At 56.4% G+C, this 25,416-nt stretch overlaps 1 protein-coding gene across 15 annotated transcripts in view; it reads right to left on the reverse strand.

Annotated features, from left to right (window-relative positions):
• ARHGEF10L (Rho guanine nucleotide exchange factor 10 like) overlaps positions 1-25,416 on the reverse strand; it is a 139,399-nt gene that overhangs the window by 82,877 nt on the left and 31,106 nt on the right. For all 15 annotated transcript variants that reach the window (XR_016388797.1, XM_089900138.1, XM_089900148.1 and 12 more), the window contains 5 exons: positions 22,825-23,016; positions 22,007-22,040; positions 8,381-8,472; positions 6,542-6,625; positions 2,359-2,531 (listed from right to left, as the gene is read on the reverse strand). Coding sequence is in view for 14 of the 15 variants with exons in the window: in XM_089900138.1 (XP_089756264.1) it covers positions 2,359-2,531; positions 6,542-6,625; positions 8,381-8,472; positions 22,007-22,040; positions 22,825-23,016 (575 nt within the window). In the remaining variant the exon portion in view is untranslated. The remainder of the gene's footprint in view (positions 1-2,358; positions 2,532-6,541; positions 6,626-8,380; positions 8,473-22,006; positions 22,041-22,824; positions 23,017-25,416) is intronic.

Genomic DNA, 25,416 nt, shown 5'->3' on the forward strand with positions numbered 1-25,416 from the left:
CTCTGCTGCCTGACGCGCCACAGCACAAACTACATACAGGCAAGCAGCGGCGGCACCGGAAACATGCAGCGGCTGCAGCACGACGCATAGGAGCAGATGCGCCCCAAGCAGCTCAGGAGGGCAAAGCCCTGCAGGTGGGGCTGTGGTGGGGCAGTTCCCAGGCAGAGGTGGGTGTCAGAAGAAATACCCCCCTACAATCCCTGGAAGCCTGCTGTTCAGGGAACAGGCGGGCCTGGGCCCATGGCCGGAGAAAAGTCCTCATGGTCAGAAATTCCAAGAACTCTGCACGTCGTCTGTCTGCTGAGGAAGAGTCCCAAGCCCCCAGCTTGAGGGTGTGCGGGACACAAGCCCAGGGGCAGCCCCCAGAGACCCCCACCCCTGGGGCCAGGCCAAGGTGAGGGCCCGCCCAGCATTTCTCAGAGTGCTCTGTGGGGCCCTTGCATCCCTGGAGGACAGAGCGCTGTTAAAAAGCAGATTGCCAGGCCCCACCCAAACCCCGAACCTGGGAGCGAGGCCACGACATCTGCGATTTCAACCAACTACCCACATGATCCTGATGCCTGTGCAAGTCTGAGGACCACCATGGGAGAGCCCGAACTCAGCATCCCCACGCGTCCTGCCCTGAGAGGTGCTGACAGTTCCCTCTTGGTCCCCAGCAAGAAGGCACGGGGCTGGGGAAGTGGCCGTGGGAGATTAGGTGGGACAGTCAGAGGCTGAGAACAAGGGCTGGCCCAGGCCTGGAGTCCCACCTGCTCACACCCTCCAGAGGAGGGCTGGGACACATGAGTCCCGCCCCCGCTACGCAGAGGCTACCCAGGGCGTGTGGAGCCTTCATAACCAAAGCCCCCTCTCTCCCCTAAACTAGAGCATGCTGCCCCTTCTAAGGACAGAAGCAGGAAGAGGCCTGTTCCTGGGCTTTTGCCTGGGTCATTCCTCCAACTGGGGGAGGAATCTTTCCCATCTCCTCTGGCTTCTGCACCCCAGCTCCCAACCCGCCTCTCTTTGAAGGAAGCCTCCTGTGATTAGGCCCATCAAATCCCACCTGTGTCGGGCAGGCGGCCATACGTACACGGGCTTGTGTTCACAGAAAGGCATGTTTTCTTCATTTCTGACAAAGCGTTTCACATTCGGTGTCTCCTCCTAGACCACAAAGGTTCCCCAAGCCTGGGCTGGGTCTTCCAGTCTCCCTATACCCCAACTCACACCCTAACATGTGGACTGGGCACAGAGTAGGTGTCAGAGATGCTTAACTTTTTTTGCTAGCAGGAGGTCAAGGCTGTTTTCCGTGGCGCCGCCCATGGGGGCCCAGCCGAGAGGAGAGCAGGGGTTCAGGAGAGACCTGCTCAGCCCCCAGGCTTCCTTCATCTGAGTAAAGTCTGTCTGAAGACTCTTAGGCGTAGGCGCTGCTCTGGCCCGTGCCCCTCTCCCAGAAGGGATCCCCAAACTCAGAAAGGGGCAGGAGGCACTCAGAAAAACTTGGGAGTTGGAGGCCCCTGTAATCCAGCCTGGGCCTGGGGCCCCTGCCTGGTCCCTGCCCCGCCTGCAGGCAGGACTCGCTGACAGGTTGAGCCCACTTGCCTGCCTGTGTCTTTTCAAAAGGACCCTTACAGAGACCCAGTCACCTCTGGTCGGGCAGGGCCTGTCTCTAAGAGGCTGCTCCCATTCAATCCCAAATCTCGGCATGGATAGAACCTGCCTTCTGGTGGCTTCTAGAGAACACATGGGACAGGCAAGGCTGTCACAGCAAAGGAGGAACCAAACAATCCATCCTCCTCTTGGCTTCCGTGGCTCCTTCCATGAAATCAGCAGAATGAACTCTGTTCCAGGCAGAAACACTGGAAGCAATCAACGCATGGATGGCCCCTTGAAAGGCTCTGGAAAGAAGCCTCCCGGGCGCCTCTGACTTAGCCCGCTTGCTCACCTCCCCAGAGCAGAGGGTTGTGGGGGTCTCAGATCGATCTGAGAAGCATGCTGTGAGGCAGGGAGATCAAGCTGACTTGATCCATGTGTCCACTGTAATCACTTAGTTAGGCCGCCCAAGCACTGTGTTCAGGAGGATTCTGAAGCCAGATCTGAGCCCGTGAGCATCGTCATCAATTGCCGGGTCTGCCACAGGCCTGGAGCAGGGGCAACACCTGTGCCAGGCACTAACCACGCCCATCCTAGGTTTAGGGCTCTCCACGGCCAATCAGCAATGCGGGTGGGTCACTTCCTGTCTCGGGATTACATGGGCCACTTCTCCCTCTCTCACCATATATCCCTGGGAATCACTGAGGTTTAGGTACGAGTCTCAGGCCTGGCCCTCACCACCCCACTCGCAGGTGCCTTGGCTGGGGTGAGAGACGCCATCCCCCTCACCTTGGGCTGGAAGGACACTCGGTGCTTGGCGGGTTCCGCCTCCGGCTTGGCCTCCTCCCCGGAGTCCTCGCTGTAGCTCTCAAACTCACTGGAGCTCCAGCCTAGGTCCTCCGTCTCCCGGGGTGCCCCGTCCCGGCGCACATCCTCGTAGAGCAGCTTCCTCTCTGCCCCTGCTGGCCAAGAGACAGGGCTGGTGAGCTGAGGCCCTGAGGCCAAGCCCACCAGCCCCAATTTCTGAACCCAGGCGGGCAGGCGGGGGCGTGTGTCAAGGTGGACCTTCAGCTCCACGTCCTGGTCCATAAGCAGGAGGCAGTGAGAAGACGACATCCACCCCGCGGAGTGAGGAGGACGTGAAAAATGCAGAGAAGCACAAGAAATGTGCCTGGCACACAACCTGCTCAACAACTTCCCCTATCCACATCACCTTGCTAGGATCGGAATGCTCATTTGGGGCTTCTGTGGCTTTTTCTTTTTTTTTTTTTTTTTTTGCAGTACACGGGCCTCTCACTGTTGTGGCCTCTCCTGTTGCGGAGCACAGGCCTCCGGACGCGCAGGCTCAGCGGCCGTGGCTCACGGGCCCAGCAGCTCCGCGGCATGTGGGATCTTCCCGGACCGGGGCACGAACCCGTGTCCCCTGCATCGGCAGGCGGACTCTCAACCACTGCGCCACCGGGGAAGCCCTTCTGTGGCATTTTTTAGAGGAAAAGAGAAGCTCTAAGACCAAGCCCTGACTCAGGCCCTCAGCTCTGGCCTCAGCATGCTAGGGGGGAAAATGAAGATGGTCCGGGGCATTGAATGACTCAGATCCCTCACCCCAAATCTGAGTTCCCCGTGAGGGTCCAGGATGGTCCAGTAGGGGGCGCGCCTGGCCCAGCGTCCAGGAATGTTCCCTTTTCTTCCCCGGCCCCACAGGAAATGCCTTGAACGGGAAACTGGGGGACAGAGACCTGACAGTCCACTGGCCTGGAGGGACAGGTGCCACCAGGGCCGGGCACTCTTGGGGGTCCCTGTCAACTCGGGTTTGAGATGCTGTTTCTAGACTGAGGTGGGAAAGCCAGTTTCCCGGGCCAAGAACACAGGGTCCCAGCCCTGGCCCCAGCTCTACCTCTGGGAGCTCTCGGCCTCACCTTCACCTCTGAGCTTCACTTCCTGGGCTGTTACCTGGAGAATAACTGAACTGCAGGCCTCACAAAAGTAAGGGCAGACTCCAAAAAAGTGCACGAAGGTGAAAATGCTTTTCGTTAACACAGACAAAATATGGCACTGAGAAGCGTTTAAAAAAAAAAAATCTGCTCAGAAACCACGCATTCTAAAGAGCAGAGAACTTTGGTTATTGGAGCCCTCTCTACAAAATGAGGATAATAAGCTGAAAGGTGGAGTAAATATAATATTTGCACAGAAAGCTCTTAGCCAAGAGCCTGGCACATGGCAGGCGCTCACCAAAGAGCAGCTGATCCTTACTCGCGGGGGCTCTGGGTGGGCTTGAAGGTCTCCACACTGACCCCAAGCCTCCACCTCCCCCGCACGGGAAAGCCGGGCGGGTGAGGGGTCGGGGAAGATTTTCAGCCAAAGAGCAAAACAGACACACTGGGGCTTAGCTGGAGACTCAGGTCCCAGGATCAGGAGGAAGCATGGGGTTATTTTTCAGCAAAAGATGATAGTGACTAACACCTGCAGGGAGTAGAGCAGCTGGTGACCAGGCTGTGACCTTCACAAGGCTGGGCTGACTGTCCTATTACTGCAGTGGAGGCCCCACAACCCGTGCGTGAGTCAAGGGGCAGAGCCCAGTTCTTGGGGCTGCCCCAGGGGAAGAACCACGTGACATCTACTTCCCCTAACTTCTGGCCCCGCCTACCTAATCTACATGCCAGATTCTCCCAGCAGCCCTGTGGGGCCGGAAACTATCACCGCCTCCCATCAGACAGATGAGAAAATGGGGCCCAGAGAAGACGTGTGCTTGCCCGAAGTCAGGCAATGAGCGGGGAGGGGGCTCCATCCACTCACCGTGCTGCCTTCCACAGAGGCACCACCGTGCTGACGACCCCCTGGGCTCGTCCAGAAATACTCTCTCCAGTGGAGACAGCATCACCAGATTCCTAAGTCTTCAGAGGCCTAACAGTGGCCTGGTCCCCACTGCCCCCCCTCCCCCCGTCTCCTGGGGCCACGGGCTTCACTAATGCTCAGGAACATGGCTCCCCTTTCGAAGCACTTACCACCACCCACTCAGTGCTCTACATCAACTATCTCACGGCATCCTCCCCACAACCCAAGGAGGAAGCGAGCATTGCCCAGTTTTACAGATGCATCGACTGAGGCCAGAGAGATTTAACCAGAAGTTTTGCAGCGTGACCCTCCCCAAAGTCCTGTGAGGTCAGGACGATATTCTGATTTCATACGAAGAAGCCAAGGCCCAGAGCACAGAGCGCTGTGCCCTAATTAATGGCAGAGCCGGGATGAAAGTCCGAGGCTGTGTGGGTCCACTGGCCTGTGCGGCCTGCACCTCAGTGGACAACCTCCACACTGAGCGCCGGCTGAGCCCACAGGCCGTGTGGGTCAGTGCGGGGCCCTGGCAGGTGTGATGTTCACAGCGCTCCTTGTGGGGTGCACCTGCTGAGGGCTGGGCCCAGCCTCGCCGACTCAACCCTCCCACAGCCCCGAGAGAGAGTGGGGGGTCTCAGGGCAGGAGTCCTGGTCCTCAGTCGGCAGGCTCAACTGGCTCCCAGACCACCTGCTCTTGCCCACCTCAGGGTAAACCACAGGACATGCCATATCTCCACACCCTGGGGACTCGAGGGTGCCCAGTGAAGACTGTGACCAAGTGATTAGTGGCTTCATTGGATTCAGGAGGGAGAACAGCCCAAAGCGGTCAAATAATGGCCTCAGGCCACTCCGATCTCCTGGCTCTGGGACCTTCATCCAGCCACCCTTTCCCACTCTCCCGGATTCACATGAGCTACAAGCAGGAATGGGTTCCAGGCTCCTCCAGGGCTTGTTAGATGGATGGGTGGATCACGGGCCCACCCGCCCTGCTCCTGGGACAGGTGTCAGGAGTGTGCCCCTGGGGAAACGTCGGGCCTCATCATGTTGTCTGTATGTCTCTCCCGTTGGACTATATGCTGCCCCAGGATGGTTACGGTCGCCCCTGTCAGACCAGGAGCTCCACAAATGCAGGGGCTGTTTCCCCCACTAGACGGGGAGCCCCTGAAGACAGGCAGAAGAACAGTGTTGTAGAAAAAGCAGAGTCCAGCAGATGTCTATTCAAATTCTGGCTGTGTGATCTGGGACTGGTGGCTTAACCTCTCTGATGTGACTGTCAACTGGAGCCATAGGCCCTGCCCTACCAACCTCACAGGGTTGACTGAATAGGGGAAGCAAATGCGTTTCATCTTTCATAAAATGCCACCCAAGTCCTTTTGGGAGGGGAGGAGCAGAGCACTGGACTTGGAGTCAGAATGACCCAGGTTCGAATCCCAGCTCTGCCTCTACAGTTTCCTCCTCTGAAGAATAAGGAAGTAATACCCTAAGTCAAAGTTTCAAAGCATTTACCGGAGATAAACCATGAAGAGCAGCTGGCAAAACGTGTTTAAGCAAAGACGGCTCTTACTGTGAACGGATATTAAATATCCCTCGTCCCTGGGTAGTCCTCCTTCCAGCCAGGTGAGTATGTGGGCCCAGTTCCAGCAGCACTCACCCTCCTCCACCCTGTTTCTCCTCTGCGGCCCCAATCTCCCCAGCAGGGCCCAGGCTTTCCCAGGCTTTCTCTGCTTCACCATTCAGCAAGTCTGGACTATTAACCCATTTTCAGGAGGAATGGAGGCTTGGAAAAGTGAGTGATTTGCCTGGGGACCCACAGCCCAGCATGTGTCTGCCCCTGAAGCCCTAATCCCTGCGCTTGAAGCGTTAACCCCTCCCCATGGAGCCCTAACCCCTCCCCATGGAGCCCTAACCCCGCCCCATGAAGCCCTAACCCCGCCCTAGCCCCAGCCTGGCCACGCCCTCAGCCATCTCCTGACTCTCCCGGGAAGACGGCCGTGGTTTTTGAAAGCAAGAAGGAGGGGCCATGGACTGGGTGGGGGCCGGGGAGGAAGTGGAAGGACAGACCTTCCCCAGGCCCCGCCCTCCCGCCGCCCCTCCCACCCCTCCTCTGTCCGGAGAGAAGCGGGACGCCTGAAAGAGGCTTTACCGGGTTGATGGGCGTCCAGGTTCTCGCAGGGGACGTCGTCGTAAATCACATCTTCTTCCAGGGCGGGGAAAGTAAACCGGTCGACTGGGAGAGAAGGGAGAGGAAAAGAGCACGAAGGAGGCTGTGGTGGCCCAGGGCGGCTGCCAGACTGACAGCAGGACTGCACCAGTTGGCAGCTTCGCCCGCCCGCCCGCCCGCACCCCCACGGCTCATCTGGGCCAGCATCCTGCAGCCCAGCCCCTGGGGAGCCCTAGCCTGCCACTGCTCTAAGAGGACGCAGCTTCCGCTGCCTCTTCCCGCTCCCCAGCCCCTCCAAGGCGCCCTCCCACTGACTGCGGCACATTCCCCCTGCCGCCCCGACACCTGCAGGCCTGCCCCTCTGACTGATGGCACCTGCAGGGAGCATGAAGCAAACCCAGCACCTGTGCCCCAGGGCCCGGAAGCCTCTTCAGCCGCCCAGGCCCCCAGGACTACCCCAAAAGGAGTCACCCCCCCCACCCAGAGGCGGGGGGAGGGCAAGGCAGCCATATCTAATGAGCACAGGACACGGCAGGGAGTGGGGGAATGGATTTGGAGAGTGGGGTTAAGGAGAGTCCCCCAAAACTCAGCCAGCGGGGCCCTGATTGGTAAAAAATTCTGCAAATGAGCACATCACTCCCCTAACATTTTGCTGGGTGTGCTATGAGCGGGGCAGAGAGCACATCCTGCCCATGTTAGCAGCTCCTGAGCTGGAATATTTAAAGAGGTCTCCCCCCCATAACTGTGTGCCCAATCTCTGCCCTCTCTAGGGGCATGTGGCCCCCGCAGAGCGAAGGTTTGGGAAACCAGTCCCCACCCCTGATGGTAGCCTGTCCTCACCCCACAGGCCTTCCAGGAAGACAGAGGACCAGATGGACTCTGAAGTCCCTGTTCCTAACTGCGTTGCTCCCTGCGGTCCCAGGGCCCCCAGAGCCCTATAGGAGCCTCACCGCCCCCTCCCCACCGACACAGATTCTGCCTCCCACATGGCTCAGACCTGCCCACCTCTCTCCAGGTCCCTGGCTCCAGCCATCAGCCTCCCTCCCCTGGACAGCCTCCAGCCCACCACCTTGTCTCGGAGCATCAGTGATGGGACTGAAGTGCAGACGTGGTCTCATGGCTTCGCCTTGGCCTCTTATGGCTCACTGTCACTTTTGGGAAAGCACGGCCTCCGGGGGCACCCCACACACACTCTGGGAGGAACTGGGGAGATGGCAGCCTCACCTGGCCCTGCTCACCCCTTAGACCCGCCCCTCCACCACACCACAGCTCACTGCTTCCGAGGTGCCAGGCATCCCCTCGCCCTTGGGCTCCAGCACAGGTTGCCCTCTCAGCCTAGACACTCGTGCCCGGAGCCCTGCTGTTTCACTCTCTACCTCAGGACTCGTGGGCCTCCCAACCCCACCTCCCCATCCTAGCGCCTGCTCTCTGCATGGTAACCGCCCGCCTACGTTGTCTGGTTCTGCTGCCAGAAGGGCCTCGTCTTGGTCACCAGTGTACACCCACCACCCAGATCACCCTGGCCCGCTGTAGGAGCTTTGGAAGTATTGGGGGGACAGATGAGCAGCTGAATGTGTGATCTACTCCTGGATCACGACTCACATCAGGTGGCAAAGGGGGGCAACTCTCAAGGGTGGGCAGTGGCCAGTCCACCTCAGAGCTGCCACCAAGCCCACAGCAGCCATGCAGCAAGGGCAACCCCTCGGCTCGCATGAGCCCACATCAGCTCTCTCAGCCTAGAGAAGGGGAGGCTATCCTGACCCAAACTTCCTGGGGCTGAGACCTGGGGGGCGGGCGGTAGGGGGGGTGCGGTGGACTTACTGCGACGGGAGCTCTTCCGTCTCCAGCTGGAGTGCCGGACCCCAGAGAAAGCTGTGTCCACGGCATCCCCATTGCTCACCACGGCCGGCTCCCTGCGGGTGGAGAAGCAGGGCCAGTGAGTCAGGAGGATTGGGACAGCTGGTTCCTTGAAGCGTCAGACAGCCCCTCACCAGGTGACAGGGCCACTTGACCCCAAGGCCGAGCTGGGGAGGCCACAGCTGGGTTGGCCTTGGACAAGCCCCGTCCCCTCTTGGTTTCCTCACCTTTAGAAGGCACCGTAAGGCCGACCTGCTGCTTTACAAGAGCATAAAGGTCAAACGTATTCACGGTGATAAGTGATAAGGATCAGATGTTCTTCAGGCCAGGGCACCCTGTCTCTCCTCCTCCAGGGCAGACTCAGTGGGAATCTCCATCTCCCCAGTCTCCACATGCAAAATGGAGGAGAGGACTGGGGGGCCTTGCGTCTGAGAGACAAGGACCTGCAAAGCTTCACAAGACCATGCACAGAAGGCAGGGCTTAATTCCCACACACACTTGAGGATGGGCTGGACCAGAGACACGCTTCCCAGGAGCAGAGAAGCACAGGGAAAGCAGTGGAGAAACAGCAGACATCACCTTAACCAAGCGGTCAAGTGAGCAAAACCCAGTGCCGTCACTCGGGCATCATGTACTCCAAATACAACATGATGAGAAGGGTGCTCACCTCTGTGGGATTCTTACCCCAAGTCCATAACCCCAGGCTACTCATGAGAAAAACACCAAACAAACCCAGATGGGGGAACATGCTATAAAACACCTGCCCACTACTTCTCAATGATCATGAAAAACAAAACTGAGGAACTGTCACAGAGCAGAGCAGTGTAAATGACAACTGAATGCCACGTGGGTCCTGGATGGGATCCCGGGACAGAAAAGGAACATAAGCAGAAAAACTGATGAAATGCAGATAAACTCAGGAGTTCAGAGAATGGTAACGTACCAACACTGGTTTCTTAGTTTTGATAAATATCCCATGGTCGTGTAAGATGCTAACAATGGGGAGAACAGGATGAGGTGGTATATGGAACTCCATGTGCTACCTTTACAACGTCCCTGTAAATCTAAAACTATCCCAAAGTGAAAGGTTTTTGTTGTTTTTTTAAGCCCATGCTCAAAAAAAAAAGCCACATCTGGCAACCCAGAGGGTAGACGCCTTCTACTGTCCAAGGCAGCTGCCACTGTTATGAAGAATTGCCTTGAACTTGCCAGCACGCAAGCCCTTAACAGAGGAGGAGAGGGAGGGGGAGGGGAAGGGGGAGATGACAACCGGAAGTGCAGGGAGAGGGGAGGGAGGAGAGTGAAGTGTGGAACACCTCCTGTGAGCAGGCCCTTGGCCTCGCCTTCCCAGTAGCACTGACAGGTAGATCCTGGCATCCTTCCCACTCCGGCAGGTGGCGGGCAGAGGAACCTGCTCAAGGTCACCGGCCTGTGAGTGGCAGAGCCGGACGGTGAAGCCAGCCTGCTGGGCCCCTAAGCTGGGCTCTCAGGATGCGTCTCAGGTAACAGAGCAAGGACGGCTGTGACGGTGGCAACATGCCACGTCTGTGCTGTCCAGTGAGCCACGCGTGGCTACGGGGCACTTGGAAGGTGGCTAATGGAACTCGTGTGGCTAAGGAACTTAACTTTTCATTTTAGGTCATTTAATTTTAAATAGCCACACGTGGCAAGCGACCCCCGAACTGGAAAATGCAGGCTGAAGCCACCAGCACTATTGGAGAAGCAAGACTCAGCTCCGGTTTTACTGCCAGAAGTCAGCAGTGTCGCCTGGCGGGGAGGGGCGCGTTTCAGTCCTGGGGTAACGCTTTCCATCAGCGGGAAGTTAAGGCCAAGAGGGGACAGGGCTGGTCTGGACCAGGAGGGGTGCTGGGCTGGAGCCACCTGAGCCCCAATCCCTAACAGTGCTTCCCTGAGTCATCACCTTCTCAACCTGGAGGCGGCTTCAAGGTGCTGAGTGCAGCCGCTCAGAAATGCTCAGACAGAACCGAATCATTCCAGCGGGAGCTGACGTGAGACTTCGGCAGAATTTGGTTTTAAAGTTTGCTTTGCTACGTTAACCGTGACAACTGGTGACTCCTGGAAGAACGCGCCAGGTGCCGCTTGCTGTACTTTACCTATATTTGCATACTTCACAACACAAGAGCCCACGTGAGGTAGGCAGTGCCGTCCTCATTCTAAGATGGGGAAACTAAGGCTCACGAAGTCTTGATGACCGACTCTACTGAAGTCACTCGGCTCGTCAGAGGGAGCTGGGATCTGCAGCCCAGGCTGTCCGCCTGCAGAGTCTGCTCCTTCCACCAGACCATGTGGAAGCAGGGAGCCCGCATTCAAACATTCACCAACATCGCAGACTCGCTGTGTCACGACATCACTGCACCTCGCTTGACTACTCTCCCAACCATGTTTTTAAAAAGGAAAGAGAGGGCTTCCCCGGTGGCGCAGTGGTTGACAGTCCGCCTGCCGATGCAGGGGACACGGGTTCGTGCCCCGGTCCGGGAAGATCCCACATGCCGCGGAGCGGCTGGGCCCGTGAGCCATGGCCGCTGAGCCTGCGCGTCCGGAGCCTGTGCTCCGCAACGGGAGAGGCCACAACAGTGAGAGGCCCGCGTACCACAAAAAAAAAAAACAAAGGAAAGAGAGAAAGAGCTCTTGGCATAGTCAGAGATGCATGATCGAGTCTCCGTCCAGGAGAAATCGTGACACCAGCTCCAAGGCTGAGGTGCGTTTCGACCAGTGAACACCCCAGAAGGTCCCGGGTGACCTCTAAAGGGACATGGAGGCAGGATGGGCATTTGGGGGTAAGGTCAGACAGCTTTAGAAGGGATCTGTAACTGCTGTGACATGCTAAAAGCCAGGATGGGGCTGAAAATATGAGCCTCTGGTTTGCACGTTACCAAAACACAGTGAACTTATTTTTTCATTGTATTTCATTTTGAACAGCCACACGTGGCTAGTGGCCCCCGAACAGGACAGCGTGGGTCTAAGCCACCGGCACGACTAGAGAAGCTAGTCTGGGCTCGTGCTTCTGTTGAGCAGCCACCGAGCAGTCCTGGCTTCCTGGGCGGGGGAGCAGGGGTCACGCAGCAGAGCAGTCACCTTTATGCCCACCCTGAGTGCCTCAATGGCTGAGGCAAGCGGAGACACCAGGGGCCCCAAGGGAGGGAAGAGGCCGGTGTCCGTGCATGGACAGGTCTTCCCAGCCTTAGCTGGAGACCACCAGCACCCCTGCCCTGCACTTTGCTGGTATCTTCTCTGCGCCCAGCCCTAGGCAGAGTGCTTGAGGACAAGTGTGTGTCTCATTGCGACCATTTTACAGATGAGGAAAGTGAGGTTCAGAATTGGCAAGTACCTTGCCCCAAATCACCTGGCCAGCAAGTGGCAGAGTTGCACTTTGCCTGCAAAGCCTTGCTCTTGACACCAACTCTGCTGCCCTCAGACCGGAGCAGGTGTTCCCCAGGCAGACGGGAGGGGGAAGAGCCTCCCAGGCCAGGGAAGCAGTGGGCATGGCAAGAAATGAGACTGGGGCTGCCTCCTCCCTCCCTGGCCCTTCTAGCTGCCTGCCAAGGCCACTGACCCACCCTGAGCCCACCCAGGGGCAACCTCTCCCAGCTGCTGCCTGGCTAGAAAATCTAATTCGCCTTGTGAGCAAACACTCCTGGAGCCTCCCCAAAGGTTTCAGATAATAAAAGAGCCATAAAAAAGCAATAAGAGGCCAATTATCTCGCCCTTATCTGAGCTTCCTGCACTTCTAATGCCTCTCAGCTTGCACAGGCAAGAAAGGCCAGTCACTAAGATGACACCGTCTTACAAAGTGAGGCCACCGCCACTCGAATGCCAAGAAAAGGAGCCAAGTCCGTGGAGAGGAACAGAGAACAAGAAGCTGGGCAAAGAAGAGGAGGCCCCCCCATGACAGCGTTCACCGACCAGACCGAGGTCAAGTACACCAGGGGTCCACCACAGAGCTCAAGGCACATTCTGAGCCCACCTCCTCTCTCTCCAGGGACACGCCGGGGACAAGAGGGGAGTGAGTTTCCTGTGATAGCAGGGACCTGCTCTGGCCTGGTCACCCCATTCCGTCAGCCCCTTCACACGAGGACACTCAGTGATGATGGATGCCCCGGCCCCCCGGCCTCTTTTAAAGACAAGAAGCCCCACTCAGAATGGCGGGCCCGGTTGCTCAGCAGATTCCACAAGGTCCCTTCCCAGAGGCTACACAGTGTGAGTTATCAGAGAGAAGACCCCCAAAACCAGTATGGTCAGAGGATCCCTGGCTGGCTGGGTGTGTGTGTGTGTGTGTGTGTGTGTGTGTGTGTTCACGCGTGCGCACACACGGTATTCCGGATGCCTTTTCCAGGACAAGGTTTGAAAAATATGAAAGAGGAAAGAATTCCACCTTTGGGAATTGAAAGGACCAAAATAACATGAGCCTTATAAGGCCTTGAGTAAAACCCAGTCTGCAGCAGACCGAGGGCTGGGACAGCAGGGCTTGCCCAGGATGGCCCGACTCAAGAGCATCACTCCCCTCAAGAAATTCCCCAGCAGCACCACTACCACTATCCCTAAATCCAAGAGACACAAAAGAAAGGCAAAAACATCAAGCCCGGATTAAGCCTGCTGCCAGTTTTCTTTTCAGCCCTGGCCACTTTCTAGTTCATATAGCATGTTAAAGCCAGAAAGGGGGCAGGGGGGAGGGATAAAATGGGAGACTGGGATTGACATATACACACTACTATATATAAAATAGATACTTAATAAGGACCTACTGTAGAGCACAGGGAACTCTACTCAATACTCTGTAATGACCTATATGGGAAAAGCATCTTAAAGAGAGTAGATATATGTATATGTGTAACTGGTTCACTTTGCTGTACAACTGAAACTAACACAACATTATAAATCAACTGTACTCTAATAAGGATTTAAAAAAAAAAAAAAGAAGGACTTCCCTGGCGGTCCAGTAGTTAAGACTCTGCGCTTCCACTGAGGGAGCACAGGTTCGATCCCTGGTCGGGGAAGTTCCACATGCCGCACGGTGCAGCCAAAAAAAAAAAAAAAAAGGCAGAAGGACCTTGAAGATCACCTAGTAGGAGGATTCAAAGCAGCTGCCCACGGCAGTCACCTGGGAAGCTCCTCAGAGATACAGACCCAGAGCCCCTGCCCCAGTGATTCTGACCCATCCGTCAGGAGGGGCCCAGCATTGGTGTTTTTAAAGCTCCCTGCTGGCTACAATGTGCAGCCAGGGTTGAGAATGGGGGAATCATGGGCTTAGGGTGGGCACAGACATATGCTCCAGAGCCAACAGACCTGGGATAAGATCGCAGCTCTGCCACTTGGCTGTGGACCAGGACAGTGGCTAAACGTCCTGGAGCTGCTGAGGGACGGGATGAATAATCACTCTACTTCCTGCTGTGAGGATTAAATGAGATAACACAGATAAGGCACTTAGCACCTCTCTGTGCCTCAGTTTCCATATCTGTGAAATGGAGCAATAATACTTCCCTCTTAGGGTTCCAGGAAGGAGTAAATAAAGGCTTGTAAAACTCTTAGCAGAGGGTCTGGCTCACGATAAATACCCCCGGTGCACTGTTTCCCTTCCCCCTCCTTCCCCTCCACCCCTCCTCCAGCTAATGGGGTCCCTGTATGCACTCACCTCTTCACACTGAGCCCGGCCACCCCTCACATATGGAATGGTTCTGGGCCCCAGTCTGTTTGTCCTGTGCCATCCCCCACATGGTCACAAATCCACTTACTGCATGAGCAGAGTGGGGAGGAGCCCCCAGGGAAGTCGGAGGAGGGGACCCTGACTTGATATCTATAATACAGTCCTCAGTGGGGAGCGAGCATCAAGGCCACGGGGGAACCATCTTTCCCCACAGCCATAGACAATAACCCAGACCCCACCTTGGCCTTCTGCTCTGTGGTGCACGCACCTCCCTCCCGTCATCTCGAGGGCCCCAGGCTCAGCAGTCAGACCCAGGACAGGCACTGTACCCCCAGCAATAACTTATCAAGAGCCTTGTGGGGTACTGCAGAAGTTCCCATGGGAAAATGCTCACCCTATGTAATTAGGTCAAAAGGTGAGCTGGGGGGCTTCCCTGGTGGCGCAGTGGTTGAGAGTCCGCCTGCCGATGCAGGGGAAACGGGTTCATGCCCCGGTCCAGGAAGATCCCACATGCCACAGAGCGGCTGGGCCCGTGAGCCATGGCCGCTGAGCCTGCGCGTCCGGAGCCTGTGCTCCGCAACGGGAGAGGCCACAACAGTGAGAGGCCCGCGTACCGCAAAAAAAAAAAAGGTGAGCTGGGAAACAGCATGTGCAATAAAACCACAGTTCTATAAAATATTGATATATATACATATGTACACTTCTATAGCAAGGAAGCTGGGTAGGAACACACAGTGATAGAATTAAAGGTTGCTTTTAGTCTATCATTTTCTGTACTTTCCAATTTTTCTACAATGAACATGCATGACTATTAGAAAAAAGGAAAGAAAGAAAGGGAGAAGGAAAACACATCCCAGGCAACGCTGAGCAACAGATCAGCCAGCGCGGGCTCCCTTGTGCCCTGGAGTCCTGCTCCAGGCAGACCCACACCCCTTGAGGACAGCATTAAGGGCAGCTCGCTGATAGAGAATCTGGTCCTCACATCTCATTTACCCTCCACTTTACAGAGACGACATAGAAGGTTAAGCAGATCAGACAATGAACGGGTCCTCGGTTGTGGAGCTGATGTGGAAGACAGGCAAGGTCCAAACCAGATCTATGCGGGACAGGGGAGGGCAGGGGTTAGAACACTGGGTCTGGAAGCCAACCAGGTTCAACCGTGGCTCTGTCTCATCTCAGCTCCGTGTCCGGAGGTTGACAGCGTGTGTCCTCTGCACCTGCTTCTGCACCTGTAAAATGGGGATTACAGTAGCAGCCACCTGTGAGTGTCACAAGCATTACTGGAGGCAGGAGAGGCTCTTAGAACAGGGCTTGGTGAATAATAAGTGCAGAAGACGGGCAGGCCCTTTTTATCTGGCTACAGAGCCCATAAACACACCAAGGCACAGAATGTCCGCTCTCCCCCGAGGGCAGGGACTGTCTGCCTCGGTCGCTGCAATGCCTGGCACATTGCAGGCACTCAGTAGAGAGGTGGAGGATGGAGGACAGAGGGGAAGGGCAGGGGGACTCCCAGCAGAACGCTGGCCTGGGTGCGCAGGGGGCTGCTGGGGAAGAGCAAACAGAGCCCCGGCCCTCTGGCTTTGAACCCAAGCGCCACTACCTGCCACTCGGCTCCCTTGGACCACTGACTGCACCTCTCTGGGCCTGCACAACGGGACCGATAAGAATTCCCTCTCTCCAGGGCTGCTGTGTTAGTCTCCTACTGCTGCTGTGACAGTTACCACAACCTTAGTAACTTCAAACAACACAGATGTATATTCTCTTACAGCCATAAAGTTCCGAAATCCACAATGGGTTTCACTAGGGTAAAAGCAAGGTGTTGGCAGAGCTGTGCTCCTTCCGGCAGCTCTAAGGGAGAATCTGATCCCTTGCCTCTTTCCAGCCTCTGGAAGCAGCCTTGGCTCGTGGCCCCTCCTCCATCTTCAAAGCCAACCGCACAGCATCTCTCAATCCCTCTCTGACTCCACAGGCCCCCTTATAAGGATCCCTGTGATTCCGTTGGGCCCGCCTGGATAATCCAGCATCATCTCCCCATCTCAAGGCCCTTAACTTCATCACATCTGTACCAGGTCGCACATTCCCAGGTTCTGGGAATTAGAACATGGAAGTCTTGGAGAGGGACATTACTCTGCCTGCCACAGTTGTGCAAATCAAAATGAGATGCGTGTGGAAAGGGCTACATAAACTGTAACGTCCGTGCACACGTAAACTATTAGTACCGTGTCTTCTTTGTGCCAGGCACTGGGATGGAAGATGCATAAGGCAGAGTCCGGTCACTGCAGGGATCCAGGGGTGGACGTGACACGTTCCTGAAGGGGGACTCGATGTAATGGATGCGAACCTGGGTAAATTTTTTCAGGCCAGAGGCTGTGTGGCCTTCATACTGGGGACTCAAAGGGTCTGTGACCCAAAGACCATAGCTCCTATATGGAAACCCCTTGTAGCCAGGGGTGGAAAAGGGGAAAAACAAAAATACAGCTTTTCCAATTTAGGGACTGGCAAGGGGCCAGACAGAGGTCTTTCATGGGAAAAGGGTCCCCATAACCCTCCCATGAGGGACTCCACTGGGAGGGAAGCTTGTCTCTGTCAGTCCTCGGGTCCCATGGAGACCCTGCAGGACAGGACACAGGAGGCTATGAATGCTCTGGATCTGGGGAAACAGCAAGTTAAGGGCAAGCTCGGGATGCCAAGCAACTCCAGACTGGGTCTGCAGCCATCTCACAAACCTTCAGGGACACCTCCATTTCCTCCCGGGGCCAGGGGATACTCCAGCCTCATCGAGCTGCCCCCCAAGAGCCCCCATGCTCCCCAGACCCTCGGCCCTCAGAAGCCACAAGGCCAGGCTGCAGGCAGGGCCTCCAGCGCCCTGTTTCCATCCTGTTCAAACACTGTTTCCCCAAGCCTGGTCTGATCTTCTCGGCACCTGATGCGTCCAGGGAGGATGGGTCTCCTTGGCTCTCCCAGCTGCCCAGCTGCTTCCCTCAGGCTCCAGGCCCGGGTGAGAGATGCTGGCCAGTGGGCAACACAGTCCATCTTGCCTGGATAAGCCCAGGAAGGGGCAGGACAAGTACCTCCCGGGAGCCACTGAGGGTCCCTGCAGCCGGGCCAGGAGCCAACAGGAAACGCTGAGGCTGCAGTGGGGCCGGTGGGGATGGCAGCGAAACTGGCCAGGAAAAGCAAACAAATCCAGAGGGCATGGTGCGCTCAGAGGTGAGAGACACGGCCCGAGTCCGGGAAAACACAGGGAGCGGGCGACCTACGCGCTCTCACTTCCCAGCAAGTACTTACTGGGTGCTCAGGGTGGCTGTGAGTTCACAGGTTTCAAAGTCCACCAGAAAGGCTAGCCCTGTGAGCTCCAGCGGATGGATGGCTGTGGAGTCAGACGGGCCAAGCTGCAGCCCTGCCATTCACCAGCTCTGCAAGATCTCGGGTAAACTACTTCAACTCTAAGCCTCAGTTCCTCATCTGCAAAATGGGCATAATCGGTAGCCCCGCCTCCTAGGGCTGCATTGCCGAGGAGATGAGACCTTGTGCAGGAAGCACTCAACTCGGACGGTGACTCAGGAAACAGCAGCCGACATGAGTGGCATCGGCGGGATCAGCCACTCAGCCGCTTGAGGCCTCCCTTCCCGCGGGCCTCTGTCCTGGCCTCAGTCAGCTGCCAGAGTCAGAACCCCGGGTCAGAGATTCTGTTTCCACACGGTTTGTTTTCTCTTCATTTTCACGGAGACACTGAGAGTCGCCTTTCAGACCCGGCTCCTCCTTCTGTCCATTGGAATCCATCGTTCATTCAACGGGGATGCCTTCGGCACTCGCCCTGTGCCTGGCACCATGCTAAGCCAGGAGGATATGGCAGCAAACAAAATACCCGCCTCCCCCGCCAAGAAAAATCCCTGGCCCCATGGAGCCGTCCTGCAGGTGCAGACGCCCTTCCACACCCCTCTACCATCACAAGACCTCTGTGTGGGGCAAGAGGGGAGGGGGCTGCTTTTACCCTGCTCCCATCTCAAGGGAACGGGCGCCACCCAGAATCACACACAGGCAGGGCCGAGGCCACTCTGCTTGGCTCCCCAGGTGGGGTCTATGGAACATTCCAGCAACAGCTTGGACACTACTCTCCCAAGAGCTCAAGAGGCAAAGTTAGATCTCATAAGAGGCAAAGTTCTTACCCCAATAAACACACACCGAAGGGGATCATTCCTATGGAGCCAGCCACCCCTCCCAGCATGAACCGAAGTCTTAAGTCCTGAGCTTGGATCCTGAGTCCCCAGCGCATCCCTGGAGGGTCGGGTGATGGTCAAACACCTGGCCTCTGGTCGGAGAGGCCCTGGTTCTAAGTCTCTGTTGAATGAACATGTACCATCTATATGTAACTCTGGCCACCTAACTTCCCCAAGTCTCAATCTCCCACCTGTGACATGGGTAATGAAGTGTCCACTTCCTAGAGACAAGAGATGGGACTGGGCATTTAGCTTGGCGCCTGGTACACAGTAAGCACAATCACTGTTATTACTGTTATCATTCGCTATTATTGCTGTTGTCGTTGTTGCTGTTATCTGATAATACGTCCCGTTTCGGAAAGAGAAAGTGGCAGTAGCTAGCCGAGCAGGCTGAAGGTTCTTTTGCCGGCAGGAGGACGGACGAGAGCCCAGGCCCCCTCACTCCTTGGGATTCTGGAGCAGCAGCGGGGCCCGACCCTAAAATCACCCCGTGGGCCTCGGCGCCACACACACTCAGCAAAGCCAGCAACTCTGCCTACCCCATAACAGCCTGGCTGCCTCCTCTGGGCAATCCCACCTACCAGGTGAAGGGACCCGGAAGTCCACAGGCCTCACAGCCAGACAGGGACCCGGTGCCCCTGCCCAGGTCACCTGGACTGCCCGTCAGCCTCAGCTGTCCTCGTAACCACTGATGCAGCACCGAATAAATGTTAACTTGCCCAATGACACACAGGTATTAAGTAACAGGTGAGACTCGAAGCCAGCTCTCTGCGGCTCAGAGCCCGAGCTCCCAGGCCCTCGAAGACCCGGACTCCAGCCCTCACTTTAGCCACGGCGCTCCCACCCACTCCCCTCCCCAGCTGTGGATGAGAGCTGGGGAGGGAGTGAGGTCACTTTGAGGCTGCCCGGATCTGGGCAGTGGTTCTAACTGTGCTGTCAGGAGCCTCGAGTCAGGCAGCCCTTGCTTTTCTTGAGGCCAGGTAGGCAGCGAGGCAAAGCCCAAGGCCATTTCCAAGCCTTCAGGCAGAGGGACCGTGAAAGAAATGCAGTGAGAAGAGATGAAATGTCCTCCGCTTGGAGATTTGCTTATTCAAAGCAATGTCTGCTTAGTGACTACCTTTGGGAAAATTTTTTTTAAAAAAACAAAAGAAAGAAAGAAAATCAAGATATTTTTTTTTCCCTTTGTCTTGGATACCAAGGAGAAGGAAAGCGATCTGGATTGACTCTTCTCCCAGAGGACTCCAGAGTGGAAATTCACCATCCGGGGAAGGAGGTGGAACTTAAGTAAACGGAGACCTGGAAGGGAGGGAACAAAGCTGGGAGCAGCACAGAGACACTTGACGGACAAAGAGTCAGGAGGCCTCCAGCATCTCACTGGGGGACTGTGGGCAAGCCCCACCCCTCAGTCTCTCCATCTGTAAAATTAAGGGGGCGACAAAGGAAGTCTCTCGGGACTCCTGCTGCAATCAATATTCTGCAGGGGACTCACAGCCCATGAATGCCCCATCAAGGGCTCTCAAAAGTGATGTTTATTCACACCTGTTGGCAACCCAGGCCCAGCCCAGGAGTCAGAGGCACTGGGCACACAGTCTCAGCCCCTTCGGCCCCATCGCACTGGAAACATCCAAACTGGTCAGGAGGCAGGAGCAGAAGCAACCAGCCTCACTTATTCCTCGCGATGCTTAGTGGCAGAGAACACGCCCATCTTACAGATGCAGAAACTGAGGCTCGGAGAGCTTCACAGAGCCCAAAGCCACCCAGCTAGTGAAGGGCTGAGTGAGGATCTGAACCTCCAGGAGATGGTGTTCAAGGGAGCTGGGCCAACACCAGGACCAGGTATAGGATAGGTGGGCATGCTACGGAATGGCGGGTGGTGGGTTAAAGGCAGAGGCCGGGCCCCTCTCCCAGAAACGCGTGGCCCACACTGAGTGATTCTGACGCAGTATAGCACCAGCTCTGGGGGCCACTGCAACAAGGCCTCCACGGGGCACCAGCGCCAGCCAGACACAGCGTCTGGCCGCAGTCACCAGGTCTCCAGGACACACAGAGAGAAGGCGGCAGGGCCAGGCCAGACAGCTGTGCTCCTGACTCTGAGGTCAGGGAACCAGGGTCTCCAGAAGGATGGCCTGAGAAAAGCAAGTGCCAGACTCCTGGAAGGGGTGCACTTGCTGGCTGCCCACACCGTTTCCCAACCCCCTGCCCCCCGTCCCTGCTCAGTGGCTTCCTCGTGTGGAGCCCTCCTCTCTCTCCCCCGGTGAATTTATGCTCCCTTGCTCAGCCAAGACCCCCCCTAGCCCCGCTCCAGTCAGTGTTCCCTGGGCACCCTCTGTCCCACCTGGATGAGTCTGCTTCCCTGTTCAGACTGAGTTTCTGGGTGGCTTTATCCCTGGCCCAGCCTGGAGGGATGTAACCCCTGGGAGATCACAGCAATGTCAGGACTTCCCAGCCCAGGTGCAGAATCGCTGATTCACTTCAGGTTCCTAACCAGGGAGGAGAGAACCTGGCCCCTCTTCTGGTGGTAATTACACAGTGGCAAGCCCAGCAGAAACCCTCCCAGGATCCACCCACTCCAACAAGCAAATGAGCACAAACAAGGACTCCTAGGCTTGAATTTGAATCCAGAATTGCCCTGGCTCCCGGACCCAGGGCCACAACCTGCATCTCTGAGACCTCCAGCTGGGTGACACCTACCTGAGAATTAGCCGCCCGATTCAGCTCACTCTAGAAAAACAAAGGGAGGCTCAGACACCCCTCCCCAGACTAGGGCAGCCAGGATTTAAACTCAGGACCCCAGGGGCCCCGGCCATCAACTCCAGGGCCTAGATCCACCACTGAGGCTTCCCTTAGAAGAGGACTCTCTAAACACCCAGGTCCTGAAAGCCGAACAGTGAGCACCAGTGAGCAAAGCTCCAAGAGGCCTCAGCTTTCATAGCCCCCGACTCCCAAATGCGTGGTCCAACTTGCTGAAGACCACAGAGGGAGTGGTGGCAAAACTGCCTTGATTAGGTGCCTGCGGTGTCTCTAGGTGTCTTACCCAGCAGTTCTTCATTCTTCTATGGAGGAAGCAGTGGCCCATTTTACAGATGAGAAAACCAAGGCCTGGGGGACTGGGACTTACACAAGGACCCATGACCAGTGCTGGGCCCAGAGTACGATGCCGGCAATCACCCCAACACCCAGGGGTGTTAGCCTTTAGGCTGCCCTGACTCAGACTCCCAGGTGGAGAAGGGCAGAGTCCCCAGCAACAGTCACAGGAAAGGGAGCAGGAACGATACTGGCAAAACAAATGGTGATGGCAAAGACAATTACAGAGGGTGGCACCGCGTGGAGCACCAGAGAGCTGTTTAATTCCCAGCCACAGCCCAATGGAGTGGGTGGCTACTTCATTGTTTTCATTTTGCATGTGAACAGACTGACTTTGGAGAGTTTATGTGACTCCTTCTAGCCACACAGCTGGCAGGGGACAAAGCCAGGATGTGGAGCCAGGTCTGCTTTCTACTTCACATGCTTGTGGGAAAAATAAAGGAAAAAGTAACACGTTTTAGGGACTGACCTCTTCCCTCCAGCCCAGGGATCCTGAAATGCGTTTCTCCTTAGCCAAAGACCTGTCCTGAGCCCTCACAGCCGCAGTTCCACCCCTTCCCACATCTCCTGCCCGGTCTCTCCTCGTTTTCCAGCTGCCAGAGCAAAAGAACGAGGCTCACTTACTGTGTCTGGGGTGCTGCAGCCGCTTGGTCTGGGTCTGGGGAGGAGAGCAGAGGCAGAGCCCGTCAGGCCAGCGGCTGGCCCGAGGGACTCAGCGCATCCCCGCCCCCTTTCCCAGCTTCCCCGGGGGCCCCAGAGACGGGGCCGCCAGCCCGGTGCCTGCTGCGTCCCTGCCTGCCTTCCCCCAGCCCCACACTATCATTACGCTCCCCTACCGGTCCTACCTGCCTGTCCCCACCCCCAGCCCCCTGGCCCACATCCCAGCTCCGACCAAAACCAGTAACGCTGCCTGCTCCGGGCCTGCCCTCACCCGCAGCCCCTCAAGGAGCCCCTTGTCCCCAAGCCTGCAGGAAGTTCCTGCCGGTCCAGTCCCCAGTCCCTCCCGATGACAGAAGCTGCCATTTAACGCCCCTTATCAGGGCCTTCCTGCCCCCAGGGCTCTGGGAGGCTGCTGCTCTGGCGGCTGTGATTCCCTGGGAGAAGCTGCGGGGAGAGGGGAGCTTCAGAGAGACAAGCTCTGGGAAGTAACTGTCACTGAAGCACAACCGACAGCCAACCACTGCCATTGACGGCCAACCACTGCCATTTAGGACGTGCCAAAGTGCGCCAGATGCTGCAGGAATGCTAGGAATCTCCAATTCCCAATGGGAGCGATGGAATGCAGCTTCTTCCCAGTGGTCTGTCTTCCCTTCCTGCTTTCTGGGGACAGTGGAGGAGCCACAAGGCATCACTGGGAGCCTGGAGCCTCCATGCAGCCCTGAGCTCCCTGTAGCCCCGGAGGCCCGGAAATGGGAAGACCCTGGGCTTCCAGAGCACCTTACCAGCGACGGGGGCGGAGTCCAAGTGGATCAGTGGGGCGTCTCCTGCCTCCTTCTCTGGAGCAGCGCCTGGGACGCCCAGGCCAGCACTGTTGTCCTCGTCATCATCGTCACTGTCATCAAACTCAAAGGCCTCGCCAGGGTCGTCCTCTGCCTCGGGGGAGGGGCCTGGGCCTCCAGGAAGCAGCGGATCTCCTGGAAGGGAGGAGGAGTTAGCCTGCTGTGGGGTCTCAGGGTTTGGTCCAGAGAGAGGGCTGGAAGTGGGGAGAAGCTGGGGGTCCGAGAGAGAGCACGCGGGCAGTTCCCAGAGACTAGATTAAACCCATGCCCAGGTCAGGTGGCCCTCCTGTGCCCCGAGGTTCCCGTGGGTGGCTTGGGGCTCTAAGCAGATGGGCAGTAGAGGGAGGGCAGGGAGCAAGCTTCTAAGGCGAGCGTGTGTGCATCTGGACTTGAATGGAAGTCTCTGGTTGTCTTGTTTTCTACTTTCCTATTTTGTAAGCAAGGGGGGTTTATAAATGCATCTGCCCACGTGCGTCTGGGCACACACCTTCGTGTGTATTTCCATGTGTGATACGTCTTTGCATTTTGCATATATGCGAATGAGCTCGGCACCCTGTGCTTTATTTGGTATGCATGGGGGAGGGGAGCCTGAAGGCAGCCAGCTTTCGGGTACCAGGGCACAGACTGGCTGGGGCAGGGCTCCCAGCATGAAGGTCAACCCGGCCTTACTCCCTGCTTCTCTCCCCTGGGAGGACCCCTGCCCACATCCCTTCTCTGTCTTAGCCTCTTGTTTTCTTCATCTGTTCCTGTAAAATGTGTAATGATTTATTTTGCCCCTTTAAGGGGGCAGGTCCTGGCCTGGGGTATGTCGCCCACTGCAGCCACCCCAGTGGTGCACCCTGAGGGGATTCAGGACCGAGAGAACAGGATGCTGGCCCCAGATAGCTAAAGCGCATATCAAAGGAATGATTTCAAAGAGCCCAGCCTCTTGCACTTCCCATATACAGAAGAGTGCTAACTTCCATTAACTTGAGATGCCTGGTTTTCTTTAGTTAACAGTAATCTTTTGATGTTCTCATTACCTGATCTTTGTTGCAAAAACTCCTCTATATCCTGGCTCCCCCTCACCTCTTAGGAGCAGTCCCTCAGAGCTATCTGAGAGGTTGCCTCCCGGGCTTAAGTCCTCAGTAAGTCCGGCAAGTAAAACATAATTCTCTCCTTTTACGTTGTGCATTTTTTTTCAGTTGACGGGCAGAATTCAGAAAACTTGAACAAGAACTTCACTTGTTTCATTCAACAAGTGAAGAAATGGATCCTCTATCCTAAAGAGTGTAACAAGCCCTCGCCTTCGGCCCTTTTCAGCAAGCTGAGATCCCCCAGTCTTCTTCCTTAGAAGACTTCTTTTCTAGAATCTGAGCCTAAACAGAACCTCAAGCGTCCATTTAGCCCATCTCCCTACCCCGTGCAAACCCACTCCCAAACCAAGGGACAACGTGGGCTGGTTTGAAGCTGATCGCCCCTCCCTGGGCTGCCCGGAGCAGGCCTGTCACAGCTCATGTCACACATTTTAGAGCATGAGCTTGGGGCCCACCCAGTCCTGTCTGGGTCCCATTCACCTCACTGAACCTTGGTTTCTTCCCTGTAAACTGGAGAATGAGACAACAGCACCTACCTCATAAGGCTAATGTGAATGTGACGTGAGATGTGGGTCAGGGTTTCTCAGCCTCCTATCGGGGCTGCATGGTCTTTGTGCTGGGGGGCTCTATAGGATGTGTAGCAGCATTCCTGGCCTCTACCCTCCAGCTATGACAACCAAAAATGTCTGCAGACATTGCCAAATGTCCCCTGGGGGACGAAGCTGCCCCTGGTGGAGAACTGCTCTGGCAGATGTAGCTCTTGGCATAGTGCCTGGGATGTGAGTGTTACACAGTGACACCTGCTGTAATTTCTGTCCCCTCCCTGCCCGAGATCCTTGAGGACAGGACTGTCCACAGATGGATCGATAAGTAAATGGGTGGGGAGGTGGATGGAGCAGAGAGACAGCTAGATGGGCCAACGGATGGACAGATGGACATATCTGATTCTAGCAGTCTCACTGACCAGAAAAATCCAAACCCCCCCGCCCCACCCACAGTGACCTGGGGTTTCCAGAGCAGAACATTTTAGGCGCAAGTGTATCAAATTCAAGAAGACCCTTCCTCAGCTGCTTGACTGCAGCAGAAACCCAGAGCTGACAGGCCCTCCCCAGGCACATTTGGTATTACTTTTGATATTGCTTTCAACACTTGCGTTTTGGATATGTATATGTACACACACATATAAAATGTGCGTGTACAGCATCTTCTACTGTTCTCCCCTTGCTCATTCCACTCCAGCCACACCTGTACCGTGTACCGTGTAAGGCGCCAGCTCTGTTCCTGCCTCAGGACATTTGCACTTTCAGTCCTGGGGTCCAGAATGTTCTTTCCCCCAGGCGTCTTCTCCTGCTCTCACCTCCTTCAAGTCTTTACCATACATCAGATTCCAACGAGGCTGCCAGGACCAAAGCTGCCCCCAGTGACACCCGGGGGCTCCCGATTGGCCATGCCTGCTTTC

The sequence above is a fragment of the Delphinapterus leucas genome, chromosome 1 (genome assembly GCF_059928025.1).
Source record: "Delphinapterus leucas isolate spDelLeu-1000000601 "Yukka" chromosome 1, BTC_Dleu_Yukka2, whole genome shotgun sequence".
Classification (NCBI taxonomy): Eukaryota; Metazoa; Chordata; class Mammalia; order Artiodactyla; family Monodontidae; genus Delphinapterus; species Delphinapterus leucas.